At 35.5% G+C, this 15,267-nt stretch overlaps 1 protein-coding gene across 1 annotated transcript; it reads right to left on the bottom strand.

The window, feature by feature from the left end:
* Positions 1–3,383: 3,383 nt before the first annotated feature.
* LOC100662642 (olfactory receptor 8K3-like) lies at positions 3,384–4,960 on the bottom strand. The gene has a single exon (XM_003423194.3). The coding sequence runs from the start codon at positions 4,401–4,403 to the stop codon at positions 3,384–3,386; it is 1,020 nt and encodes a 339-aa protein (XP_003423242.1). The 5' UTR covers positions 4,404–4,960.
* Between the last annotated feature and the right edge of the window lie 10,307 nt (positions 4,961–15,267).

Below are 15,267 nucleotides of genomic sequence, written 5' to 3'. Positions count from 1 at the left end.
CTACCATTAAGAAAAGTTTCCCTTCTTCCTTTCCAATCTGGATGCTTTCTACTTATTTATTTAATTTTTTATTACCTTATTGTGTTCCCTAGAATATCCACTAAAATATCAAATATATGTGGTAAGAGTGGATTTATTTGTTTTGTTCATGGTCTTCCTGAGAAAGTATTCAATCTTTCATACCATGTGTGATGGTAGCTGTAGGTTGTTCATGGGTGCCCTCTATTAGTTTGATAATGTTCCATTTTAATACCAGTTTACTCTAAGTTCTATCACAATTATTGGAACTTATAAATGTTCCTCTATATCTATTCATATGGTATTGTCTTTCATTTATAATTTCTTATTATGTTTAATGTCAGTAATTGATTTTTTTAATGTAGAACTATGTGCATTCCTGGAACACACCTCATTTGGTGTGTTATTGTCTTCACATCATCAGATTCAATTTCATAAATTTTTCTTTAGATTTTATACGTATGTGTTCTGTTATTTTCTCTTCTTTTAATGTTTTGTTCTGAGTTTGATATCACAGTTAAAGGTATCCTCATATAGAAAATGCAAATATACCCTTTTCTTCAGTTTTGGTGGAAGATTTTGTATAGAATATGCTGCTTCTTTTTTCCCTAAACACTTAATAGAATTTCCAGTCAGTTCACTTGGACCTGATTGAGGATGCAGAGCACTTTAAATGAGATTTCCATTTCAATACTCTCTTTATTAGTGACTCTTTTTTTTTTTTTTCTCATGCGTTTTCTAGTCTCTATATACATGGACTATATCATACCCCTCCTTGTATGGTGCTAAATTAAAATCTAGATTGCATCTTTTTTTTTTTTTTTTAGACAACCTTAGTGTAAGTAAATTTTAATTTTGCTTTTTTATTACAAATGTTTTGTTAATATTAAAGGAATAAAAATAAGAAAATATGTATGGAAAATTAGCAGGGAAAATGGGGCAACTATGTCCAGAAAAAAACACATAGCTGCTGTCAGATGGATCCTGGCTAAAAGCAAAGAATACCAGAAATATGTTTACCTGTTTTTTATTGATTATACAAAGGCATTCGACCATGTGAATCATAACAAATTATTGATAACATTGAGAATAATGGGAATTCCAGAACACTTTATTGTGCTTATGAGGAACCTGTATCCAGATCAAAAGGCAATTGTTCGAACAGAACAAGGGGATAATGTGTGGTTTAAAGTTAGTTAAGGTGTGCATCAGGGTTGTATCTTTCACCATACCTATACAATCTGTATGCTAAGAAATTATCCCAGAACCTGGACTTTATGAAGAATGCAAAATCAGGTTTGGAAGAAGACTTATTAACAACCTGTGTTATGCAGATGACCTTGCTTGCTGAGAGTGAAGAGGACTTGAAGCACTTACTGATGAAAATCAAAGACCGTAACCTCATTATAGATTACACCTCAACTTAAAGAAAATAAAAATCCTCACAACTGGACCAATAGACAACATCATCATAAACGGAGAAAAGATTGAAGTTGTCAAAGATTTCATTTTACTTGGATCCACATTCAACACCCATGGAAGCAGCAGTCAAGAAATAAAAAGACAAGTTGCATTGGGAAAATTTGCTGCAAAATACCTCATTAAAGTGTTGAAAAGTGAAGATGTTACCTTGAAGACTAAGGTGCCCTGACCCAAGGCTTGGTGTTTTCAGTTGCCTTGTATGCATGTTAAAGCTGGATGATGAATAAGACCAAAGAATTGATGGCTTTGAATTCTGGTGTTGTCAAAGAATATTGAATATACCATGGACTGCCAAAAGAACAAACAAATATATCTCTGAAGAATACAACCACAATGCTCCTTAGAAGCAAGAAGGGCGAGATTACATCTCATATACTTTGGACCTGTATCGGGACAGGTCAGTTCAGGGAGAAAGATGTCATGCTTGGTAAAGTAGAGTGTCAGCAAGAAAGAGGAAGACCCTCAAGGAGATGAATTGACAACAGTGGCTGCAACAGTGGGCTCAAGCATAACAACTATTGTGAAGATGGCACAGTACCTGGCAGTGTTTCCTTCTGTTGTACATAGGGTCGCTTTGAGTCAAAACCAACTCAACAGCATCTAACAACAATAACATGTGCAGAAACAATGGCAAATATATAAAATACTACAAATCACACCTTACTCACTAGAAACACAGCATAGTTCAAACCATGGGATTATCTTCTTTTGCTTCTTCCAAGTAGAATAATCAAAACAATGAAATCAAACCATAAATCACTCAAAATATAGTGCACACGCATATTACCCAAATTTGAGAGAACTGGCTAAAAAAAAACACAAGGCAAATGACCTAAGTCATCATACCATAGACTTCTTCTGCAAGGATACCTTAAACAGTTAGATAATGTCTTCTAAATAAGAGTAACTATTGTGTTCTAAAGAGATGAGGATAAAAATCTATGGGACAAAAGCATGCAATTGGGAAGCAGTATCAGTCTGGGAGAGAAAAAATGAAAAAAACTGGAAACTTCTGTGGCTGACTTCAATAAATTTATCTTAATTGATATACCTAATGATACAGACAAAATGGGCTGATTTAGAAAAAAACATACTAATCTGGTCTTGTCAAATATAACTATATTTTGTTACTGTTTACATTACTGTTATAATAATAATAAAAATAATAAAGTAAACAGACTCTAAGGGCTCATATATGAAAGTAAAGGCACTGATGGTGAAAGAGATGAATTTCAAGGTTTAGAAAGCGAACATTTGAGCAAATTCAGATGACTGAGTACTTCAGATCATCCCACCGTACTGAGTCTTCTTCCAATTATAATTAGCCACCCCCAGGCAGAGAATAAGCACAAAACAGAAGATATGCAGACACGAACACACACGCACGTGCACACATACATACATACACATGTACACACACATACAAACACAGGAATATACTCACAAGCACATATACACAAGCATGCACATACATACATGCACACACATATGCACACACATAAACACATGCACACACATGCATGTATACATGCCAAACACACACATACACATACGCACACATACACTTTCTACAATTTTTTTTTTCTTCTAAATGAGGAAAACAACAGGTACTTGGAATTCTTCCTATTTACTACTGTTTCCCCGTCCCGTCCCACTGAGCATATATATTTACCCTTGTTTGTTTTTTTTTTAAATCACCACCTAACAACTTCTAATATCCTATACAATTTCTTAATTATTATGCTTATAATGCATCTCTCCTGTTTAAGGAAAACAACATTTTTTATAGTTTTATTTCTTAATCTATTTACAGCTTTTAGTAGAGGTGGTAGTAGAAGGCAACATGGAAATATGTGTTGAACTTATCTGTACTTTTGTGCTTGCTATCCCCTCTGGAGGCACACAGAAGACAGTTTAAAGCCCATAGTGTAATTTATATGAATCATATGGTAGAGCGAACTTTGAGTAAATAAATTACATAATTGTCCCAAAGTCCTATGTAAGGCATACTTTACATCTTTATTCCTCAAACTATAGATCAAGGGATTCAACATGGGGATAATCAGCGTGTAAAATATGGAAGCCATTTTATCAGTGTCAAAGGAGGAACTGGACTTGGGCTGCACGTATATAAAGATTAAAGTCCCATAGAACACTACCACCACTGTCAGGTGGGATCCACAGATGGAGAAGGCCTTGTGCCTGCCCTCAGCTGACTTCATCTTGAAAACGGCTGCAAGGATGAGAAGGTAAGAAACAAGAACTATTAGGAAGGATGAAATTAACTCAAAAACTGCTAAGATGAGAATGATCAATTTGATTTCATGTGTGTTTGAGCAGAGCAAAGACAACAAGGGGAGAGCATCACAGTAGAAATGCCTGATGATATTGTAGCCACAGAAGGATAAATTAAAAATCTTTATGGTGAGGAGAAGGGAAACAAATGTGCTGTAGAGATAGGGAATCACCACCAGCACCCAATATATCCTTTGTGACATGATGACTGTGTAGAGCAGAGGGTTACAGATGGCCACATAGCGGTCATAAGACATTGCTGACAGAATAAATAGTTCACTAGTCATGAACAATATAAAGGTAGCTAGCTGTATAGCACAAAAATAATAGGAGATTGTATTTTCATGCACAACAAAATTTACCAACATTTTGGGCCCCACAGCTGTTGAGTAACCAAGATCAGTGATAGCCAGGTGTCTGAGAAAAAAGTACATGGGTGTTTGTAGACTAGAGTCCATCTTGGTGAGGATGATGATGCCCAAGTTGCCCACCGTTGAAATCATGTATATGATGAGGAACAGTCCAAACAATGGAGGCTGCAGTTCTGGGCAGTCTGTGACTCCGGTCAGAATGAATTCATTCAGCACTGTTAGATTGTGTTTGTCCATCTAGGTCTATCAGGAAACCTATTCTGGATAGAGACATAAGCATCGTCAATAGATTTAACATAGTCTTATCCGGTGGATTTTTAGTATACAAATACAGTATGAATAATATAAATCCAATCTTTACCTATTAGGATATTTGAATATATACCCAACTCCCACAAATTTTACACACACACACATTATACATTAATGGATAGGTTGATAGATGAAATAAAAACAGATCAACTGTTAAACTATTGGGTGTTAGATACATGGGTATTTAGTAGACTCTTCTTAAAACTTTTTTCTTTTTCATATACTGAAAAAAATATATGAAAATATTTGAACACTTTACTTCAAAACTTTATCTTACACAAACTCATGATTATAGTTGGTTTAGGAGGGAACAATCAAGATAGTAGATGAGTTTTAGACAGATATATAATTGATCACAACGGGGATTATTTGTCTTTATAGATGAAAATATTCCTTTGTATGTTTTATTCTGTGCTATACCTCCATTTGTAAGATATACAAAGTGGTATTTTGGGCAAATAACATAAGTTATATGAACCTGTTTACCCCCACCTGAAAAATCATATTCCAACACTTTCTTGCAGGATTGTTATGAAGGATACATGAGAATTAAATGCTTCAATGTGTCTTTGTTACCTGAAAATAACTCCAAAATAGTGTGTGTTTAGAATAACTTATCTATCTATCTATCCATCCTTTCACCCATCCGCCCATCCATTGATCCATCCATTTATCTGTCTGTCTGTATATCTATCTATCATGTATTTGTTTATCATCATCATCACCTATCTTTTTTTTTAGGTGTTGACAGTAATTACTTGGAATGATTTTTTGCTGTTGTTAATTGTTTTGATCTTTAAGATATTTATAGATAAGTTCTTCTGGACTGTGACTTAAGTTCTTTGTCACCATTTTCACAATGATTAGGTTCATTATGGTTCCATCCTTGTAAGTGACCCCAGCCCCACATTTCCATAACACCTGTTCTATGACTGAAGTGTCTAAAAGTGCCATTCTTTAGATGTCTTTCTTTGTTAGCCTACTTAAAATAATTTTTCCACCAATTGAGCATTTGTATTATAACTGACACATTCTAAGACTTTTGTAGCATATCAGATATATGGAGTTTTCTGATGGAGAAACCTAGGATATATGAGGAAATCTGAACAAATAGTGAAACATTGATGTCATAAACTCTGCCTTGTAAAAAAAATTCTCTACTTTTTATCAAGGAAAAAAAGTTAAAAAATCACCATATGGCACAATAGCATAGGAGAAAAAGAAAACATACTGATGGTGACATATATGTGAATTACTGGAAGTTATTTAATATCTGTCTGAACATGAAGCAACTTCCATTTAACATTAGAACTTCTATGTGCCATGAGATATCAAAAATCAATTTAATTATAATCTCAAAAAAATGTAACTGAATTTACCACAGATGTTTTAAAAATATAAGAGTAGCCCTATAGGTTAAGATAACAGAATTGTTGGTTTACAATTTTGTGATGATCACTTAAAAAAAAAATTTTTATGTGTGTGTGTCTATCTACCTATCTGTCTATCATATCTATCTATCTATCTCTCTATCTCTCTATCATCTATTTGTGTATCGATCTCTCATCTATCTTTCTATCTAACTTGCATATATGTACTCCTGAACACTATAAGCAGAGCAGTCTCTGAGCAAACTATTAGCAAACAAATGCAGACATTAAAATTCATAGCATTAAATTATAAAAGTGAATACATGAAGTCCACATTTATCTCATATAAAACTTATCAGGGATAATGATGGAAAGCAGACAGAACTGAAACAAAATTCTTAATATTTTGCTGTGGCTTTGACATTGATTAAAATGGGGTCCTAAAAACTGTCACCAAAACATTCTAGATATTAGTAAAACATGGCACTGCATAAAAAGTTATGCCTTTTACTTGTAATGAATCTGTTTTGACATACTGTGTCTTCTTAATATGGCATAGAGAAAACAATTTATAGCTTTCAGCCTTTGAGGATCTCCCTGAGGAAATATCAAACAATGTGTTCATTATGCCTGAAGCCCTAGAAAGCTTAAGAAAATATCTAGGGTGTCTGTTAATTTTCTAAACTATTTGTATTCACCAAGGAGTAGGTTTCTTTTAGATACATTTATTAATTTAACTCAGTTAACTTTCAGATTGTCCTACCCAGGGACCTTGATTAAAAAAAGTTACCTTTAGTACAGGCCAGTCAATATTTCCCTATTTCAACAATGTTCTCAAATGAAATAAAATTAGTACATTTCATATATATGTTCTGTGTGTTTTTTCCATTATATTTCTGTTATTTTTTATTTAATTTGGAGACAGGTATTAGCTGCTTCACTCCTCTTTTCATTGCAAATTATCTGTTTAAGGCTCCACTCTTATTTTACTTTATTAAGATATTCAGTTTTATTAGCATGACACATAATGAGAAGAAAGCGTGGCAAATACCTACTAATAATCAGAACATGAAGTGTATTAAGTATGAATCTCTGAGAAATAAAAATCACAAAAAAATGAAACAAAAAACAGAAAGACAGATATCCTAGGCTCATTGAGCTGAAATGGACTGGTATGGTCCATTTTGACTTGGACAATCTTATGGTCTACTACACCAGGAATGAAAAATTGAAGAGGAATGAATGGCATCACACTCATTCTCAAAAAAGAAAAGTTCAAGATTTATCCTGAAGTACAATGCTCTCAGTGATAGAATATATCCATACTCCAACAAGGGAAACCAGTTAATATGACGATTATTCAAATTTACCCACCAAGCGCTAATGCCAAAGATAAAGAAATTAAAGATTCTACCAACTTACGAAGTATGAAAATAATCAAAATTGCAATTAAGATGTATTGATAATTATTGGTTATTAGAATGTGAAAGTTGGAAACAAAGAAGAAGGATTGGTAGTTGGAAAATAGGGCCTTGGTGTTAGAAACAATGTCAGGCATCACATGTTCGAATATTGTAAAACCAACAAATTCTTCATTATAAATAACTTTTTTGAACAACAGAAATGAGGCTATACACGTGGAACTCCCCAGATGGAAAATACCGGAATCAAATCAATTGTATCTGTGAAAATAGATGATGAAGAAGCTCAATATCATCAGTCAGAGCAAGGGCAGGAGCCAAGTGCAGGAGAGACCGACAATTATTCATATGCAAGTTCAAGATGAAGCTGAAGAAAATTAGGGCAAAACATGAACTTGAGTACATCCAACCTGAATTTAGAGACCATCTCGGGAATATATTTGACACATTGAACACCAATGACCAAAGCTTAGACAAATATGGAATGGCTTCAAGGACATCATACATGAACAAAGCAAAAGGTCATTAAAAAAAAAAATAGAAAAGGGGGGAAAAAAAAAGGAGTTCAGAGGAGACTATGAAAATTGCACTTGAATGTAGAGTAGTTAAAGCAAATGGAAGAAATAATGAAGTTAAAAACTGAACTGAAGATTTCAAAGGTTAGTTTTAGAAGACAAATAAATTATTATAATGAAACATGACAAGACCTGGAGTTGGAAAACCAAAAGGGAAGAACGCACTGACACATCTCAAAATGAAAGAACTGAAGAAAAAATTCAGGCCATGTAAGCATAATTTATATCTCGATAAAAGGCTTTAAAAAACAAATGTAACAAGAAAATGCCAATTTATCTGACTTCTAGATGTGAACTAAGAGATTTATGCATATATAAAGGACTTTAAATGTGTAGAATCCCTGCTTACTCCAGTAGGTATTAAATGTTTTTGTGGTTAAAAAAAAAGAAAGAAAGAAAGAAAGAAAATTTAATGACTTTGTAAAAAATAAAGCCTTGAAAATATTTTCATATTTTGTTTCCTTATCAATTATTTTTAAAATAAGTTAACAAGGAGGCAGAACCAAGATGGCAGAATAGACAGACGCTTCCTGCGAGCCCTCTTTACAAAAAAGACTCCCCCTAAAAAGTGAAATGAGTATATTTATGACAAGCTAGGAGCCCTGAGCATCAAAGGCAAGCTTAGAAAATGAACTGAGAGGCAGGGAGATGAAGAGACAGTTCAGAAGCGGAGAGGAGTTACCAGACCTGAATTGCGAGGAAGGCTCAGGGACCATTCCTGGGATTGGCGGTGGCAGGCTGGTGCTAGCTTTTGGCTGCAGTTTCCTCAGGGAGAAGCACCCAGCCACACAGCCTACTCACAACTCTGGAACCAGAGAAGAATGGCGCTCTCGGCAAAAGCTAAGCACTTGAGTATATTTTAACACACCCCAGCCCCCTCCCAAGCTGGCTTCAGATGCTGACTTCCCCGGGCCTGAGATAGGCCCTGTTGTGTGCCTAGTGCCATCCTCCTGGCCTTTGAGAAGGAATAATTTGCAATTGGGTGAAAAGATACCTTGCCAGCTCTGCTAACCAGGAGAGCTCACGACAGGAGCGGCTATGTCCAGGCATAAACAGTCCGTGAACTTTGAGCACCTTCCCCCTCTGCATGGGCCTGTATGGGCCTACTTCAGGAGAATTAGCCCTTGTTGGCAGAATCCAACCATTTCAGCTGTGCAGCAGAGAGGTGGGTGTTTGATATTTGACATCTAAGAGCTTCCCACCACAGAAATCATCAGATCAAAAGGAATAACATACAATTCAGGGATATCCTTCAACCCAAAGGGGGAAAAAAAAAAAGTGTAATCCTCAACAAAATTCTAGCCAATAGAATTCAACAACATGTCCAAAAAATAATTCACCATCACCGAGCAGGATTCATACCAGGTATGCAGGGATGGTTCAACATTAGAAAAACAACTAATGTAATCCATCATATATATAAAAGACAAGAATCACATGATTTTATCAATTGATGCAGAAAAGGCATTTGACAAAGTTTAACACTCACTCATGATAAAAACTCTCAGCAAAATAGGAACAGAAGGAAAATTCCTCAACATAATAAAGGGCATTTATACAAAGCCAATAGCCAACATCATCCTAAATGGAGAGAGCCTGAAAGCATTCCACCTGAGATCAGGAACCAGACAAGAATGCCCTTTATCACCACTCTTATTCAACATTGTGCTGGAAGTCCTAGCCAGAGCTATTAGGTTAGATAAAGAAATAAAGGGCATCCAGATTGGCAAGGAAGAAGGAAAAGTATCTCTATTTGTAGATGACATGACCTTATACACAGAAAACTCTAAGGAATCCTCCAGAAAACTACTGAAACTAATAGAAGAGTTCAGCAGAGTATCGAGATACAAGACAAACGTACAAAAATCAGTTGGATTCCTCTCCATCAACAAAAAGAACATTGAAGAGGAATTTTGCTTCGAAGCTTATGAGGGATATAGGTCTGTAATTTTCTTTAAATGAATCACAGATTATTTCATATTCTAACTGTAATAATGTTTAACTTGTATACTCCAGCTCCTCAGCTAGTGTTTTCTTTTTTTTCTCTCTCTTTCTCTGTCTCATTTTCAGGAGCTCCTTCAATGAAAAACTATATAGGTGGATGTTTACATCAAATATGGCAATACTCAATATATTGCACATTTTCAGCTTGTTCTTTTACATCTTAGTCTACATGAATGGCAAAGCCTACAAGACCATGGTGCTCAGCTGTCACAATTGCTTATGGATCTTCTGCCTGTCTGCACTGTATCATTTGAAAATGATTTCCCATGCATGTAATGAATCAATAAGGAAAAGGATCACCCAAAATTAGCTCAAGAAAGAGGGTTTAATTTACTTAAAAAAAAAAAAAAGTCCAGTAGCAGGGCCTGATGGCTCTCATTTGTTCAGTAGTTTAGCAACATCAAAGTTAATACATTTACGAACCTCTTGTGTTTAAATTATACTCTAATAAAAAAAAAAAAATTGAAGCTTATGCTGCAATAAAGTCCAGGAAGCAGATGATGATGGGGAATAAGTCTTCTCCTTACGGACCTCCCTTTTTAATGAAGAGTAACATCAATCTTGAAAAGCCCCCAGCAGACTTCTACAAATCATTACTAATAGTGATTTAGCTTTTTCTCCCTCTCTGTCTCTCTTTTTTTTTTATTCTAGTTCTATCTTAATTTTTAAAAGGTGACTGAACTTCTCAAGGCAGAAAGCCACAAATACAGCTGCTAAGCAAAAGTTCAGCATTTTGAATGTACCAGACTCTCCTTGGAAACTATGGGGCAGCTCTACTCTATCTTATGGGTCACTATGAGTCAGAATCCACTGGACAGTAACAGGGTTTTGTTTGGTTTAGTGCTCATGACCATTACAGCCTTCTAAGTGCTTCAACATTTTAGAACTATTTATGCTCACATGACAATATAGCATGCATCTTTTTTAAAATTCCAATGGACTGTTTTCATTCAAATTTCATTGGCTACACAGGGAATTTTATTTCATGATCATGGATGAAGAAAATAATTTAGACTTTTGAAGTTTCAGTAAAATCCTAGAAATTTTAAAATAATAACAATAAAAAAAAAAGTGGAAAAATTCAAGGAGTAATGTGCTACAGCTATGTCCATTAGACTAGATACCTGTATCTTTACCACATAAAAGATCTTACTTGAATTAGAAATACAACATGATGCAAACCATAGGACTATCTCATTTTCTCTGTCACAAGTACGGTAGATAAAAGTCAATGACAATAAAATGCATAATAAATATTGACCAAAGTTTAGGAAAGCCAAACCAATGAAAGAGAGGCAGTAAACTTAACTCACCGTAGAATACCCTGTTACCCAAGGAAATATGCAGAAAGTAATTGAAAAAACATTTTAAAAAGTTGTTGATATAGATAAGAAAGGACAACCCATTAAACAAAAAAGATAATTATGAAATAAGAACCACCATTGGGAAAAGGACTCCAAACCAGTGATCTTCTATGGTTAGCCTCAAGAAATTTATCTTCATTGGTGTATATTCTGACCTAGACAAAAACAAGTGAGATGCAGAGTTGAACTTTTGAATTGCTAAATTGCAAGGTATGTTGAGTTAACAGATTTATATGTGAAGGTAAAGGCATTGATGAGTAAAGAGTGGAGCTCCAAGGTCTGCAATGGGGGCATTTGAGTAAATTTATACAGCTGAGTACTTTAAATAATCATGTACTCTGAGACTCCTTGCCACCTGGCCCTGATCTAATTTAGCCCTCAGAAGACTATGAAGATGAAAACAGAAGGCAAGGGCTTACAAACATGCACAAGTACATAAACACAAATGCTGACACAGCAAAGTTTATTCTAATATTAAAAAAAAAAAAAAACAATCATTGTAACTCCACTTCTGCACCTAGTACTTTTTCCCATTCCAACTCAGCATAACTACTCTCCTTGCCTGATTTCATGGTTCCCAACACATTCTCCTGGAGGCCTAGTGGTGCCACGGTTAAAAGCTCAGCTGCTTACCAAAAGGTCAGCAATTCAAACCCACCACCCACTCCTTAGAAACTCTATAGGGCAGTTCTACTCTGTCTTATATGGTCACTGTGAGTCATAATTGACTCAGGGACAATGGGTTTGCTATTTTTTAACACATTATCAAAAAAACAAATGAACAAAAAAATGCACTGCTGTTGATTGATTCCAACTCACAGCAACACTATCGGACAGAGTAGAATTGCCCCGTAGGGTTTCCAAGGCTGTAAATCTTCAGGGAAGCAGATTGCCATAACTTTTTCCCAAGGAGAGATGGGTGGTTTGAACCACTGACCTTTCAGTTAGCAGTCAAGCACTTTAACCACTGAGACACCAGGGCCCCAACATGTTCTACTGTACAATAAATTGTTCTTAATTATTGTTTGTGACCCATCACTCTCCAATGAAGGTAACGGTTTGTACTCTTTTGTTCATCAGTGCACTTTGAAGAGTGACTGGCACATAGAAGGCAATTTATAAATGTATTTTGAATATATTTGTGCTCACTATTCCCTATGGAGGCACACAGACAAAGTTTGAAGCCCATGATGTAATTTATAGGAACCATGTGATCCATCAAAGTACAGAACAGATATTGCATATTTTTTTCCATATTCTATGTAGGGCATATTTTACATCTTTGTTCCTCAAGCTATAAAGCAAGGGATTCAACATGGGAATAACCAGAGTGTAAAATATGGAAGCCACTTTATCAGTGTCAAAGGAATGACTGGACTTGGGCTGCATGTATATAAAGTCCCATAGAACACGACCACCACGGTCAGGTGGGATCCACATGTGGAGAAGGCCTTGTACCTGCCCTCAGCTGAGTTCATCCTGAGAATGGCTACAAAAACAAGTAGGTAAGGTACAAGAACTATTAAAAAATTAGGAGGGATGAAATCAAATTGAAAGCTGATAAGATGAGAATAATCAGTTCAATTTCATGTGTGTTTGAGTAGACCAAAGAGAACAAGGGGGGAATGTCACAGTAGAAATGGCTGATGACATTGTAGCCACAGAAGGATAAATTAAAAATCTCTATGGTGATGAGAAGAGAAACAAATGCACTGTAGAGATAGGTGATTGCTACCAGCACCCAACATGCCCTTTGTGACATGATGACTGTGTAGAGCAGAGGGTTATAGATGGCCACATAGTGGTCTTAGGACATTGCTGACAGAATGAAAAGCTCACTAGTTATGAACACAATAAAGAAAGCTAGCTGTGTAGCACAAAAAAAATAGGAGATAGTGTTCTCATCCACAATAAAATTGACTAACATTTTGGGTCCCACAGCTGTTGAGTAACCAAGATCAGTGATAGCCAGGTGTCTGAGAAAAAAGCACATGGGTGCTTGTAGTTTGGAGTCCATCTTGGTGAGGATGATGATGCCCACGTTGCCCACCACTGAGATCATGTAGACGGTGAGGAACAGCCCAAACAATGGCGCCTGCAGCTCTGGGCGGTCTGTGATGCCCATCAGAATGAGTTCATTCAGCACTGTTAGATTGTGTTTGTCCATCTAGGTCTACCAGAAAACCTGTTCTGATTAGAGACATCAGCACAGTCAATAGGTTTTCTGTAGTATCATCTGGTGGATTTTTAGTATACAAAGGCAATATGCTAAATGAATAAGATAAATCCAAACCCTCCAATACAGTTATTTGAAATTAATCCCACCTCTCACAAATAAAGTATAGGCACATGAAGAGAGAGAGAGAAGGAAGGAGGGAAAGAAAGAGAAATCTAACTTGTAATCAAGTGGGTAAAATTTGCTCCCCAAAGAACATTTGTCAATCCTTGAGACATTTTGTATGTCACAACTAGGAGAAGGGTACTACTCGTATCTAATGGAAGCCTGGGATGTTACTAAACTTTCTACTATATGCAGGGTAACTCCACACAATAAGAAAATTTCTGATCCAAAATGTCACTGCGGCAGAAGTTGAGAAACCCTGATATAAACATAGAGATAGAGATAGACACAGATAAGGACATAGTTGTAAGTGTAGATGAACATGTATATGTAGACATACATATACCTACATATATATGAACATATACACAACACATGATCATATACAGATACCTATATATGTACACAGATGGGATTCCTGGTGGAGCAGTGGTTAAGAGCTTGGTTGATATTTCCTCATCAAGAGACTGGCAAAAATCTACATTTATACATTATTTAAATATACATTAAATATTAAAATTACACTTAAGAGGGACATATGAAGAGCCTAGAGCCAGCTTATAACTACGGATTTGAAAGGACCTCAACATTGGAGACTGAATACTGTAGCTTCATAATTCTGCTACAGTGTTTTTAATACTGCTTATGCTTCCTTTACTTTCATATTTGAGCTCTATTATTCACATAATTAGGCCAGCTGGGTGGCACAAACAGTTAAACACTCAGCTACAAACTGAACGGTTGGGGGATCGAATCTACTCAGGCACCTTGGAAGAAAGGAAGAAAGAAACTTCTGAAAGTTCACAGCCATTGAAAAACCACAGACCACAGTTCTCTGACACACGTGGGGTAGCTTTGAGGCAAAATTGACTCCAGGACTTTTTTTTTTTTTTTCTGTTAGTTTTTTATTCATAAAATTACTTACATAAAGTAAAAATATTATTTAGTCATAAGGTTTCAAAGATACTTATGAGCATTTAGCCTCTGAAACAAAGTGTGAATATTTGAAAAAAAATAATAATGCGAAAAAAAATGCAGAGAGATCCTAGTCTCAGGCACTACTGAAAAGTAGAATGCACACAGAACTGACTCAGAAATCCTAATATTTTGCAATGATTTTGCCGTTGAATAAAGGTGGGACCTTGCAAGTGTCACTGAAACATTTCACTTCTTGGTAAAATATGGAAACAGTCTTTTTACCTGTAATGAATCATCTGTCTTGACTCCCCCAAGTGTTTCTTAGCATGGCAGAGTGAGAAGAATTTATACATTTTTTTTCACCCTTGGAGATTCTCCCTGAGGACATGCCAAGCAATTTGTTGATTGTTCCTGAAGCATTTGAAAGCTTAACAAAATATCTGGGGGTTGTTTCTTAATTGTCGGGGACATTTTGTATTCACCAGTGACCAAAATTTTATTGATATAGTATGTATTCATGTCTATGTTTATCTATTTCATATAGTCTTGCATTTTACTTTAACTTTCCATTTTTACCACACCAGGATCAGGATTAAAATATTGTATCCGTAAAACAGAACTATCAATATTCCACATTTCTACAATGGCCTCTTCAAATGGATGACAAAATGAAGCTGTGCTTAAACACTTTCTTATTGCATTATTTCAAAGACTGAAATGGAATAAAAGTAATGCATTGTGCATAAGTGAGGTATCACTTCCTAGTTTACTGTTATTTTTGTTACTGTCTCTGTTA

The sequence above is a fragment of the Loxodonta africana genome, chromosome 7 (genome assembly GCF_030014295.1).
Source record: "Loxodonta africana isolate mLoxAfr1 chromosome 7, mLoxAfr1.hap2, whole genome shotgun sequence".
NCBI lineage: Eukaryota > Metazoa > Chordata > Mammalia > Proboscidea > Elephantidae > Loxodonta > Loxodonta africana.
The sequence above is the reverse complement of the archived record's forward strand: the minus strand, read 5'-3'. Positions and strand labels throughout refer to the sequence as shown.

Excerpts from the sequence above, each read along its gene's own strand:
- LOC100662642 (XM_003423194.3), bottom strand. The coding sequence starts at position 4,403 with ATGGACAAACACAATCTAACAGTGCTGAATGAATTCATTCTGACCGGA.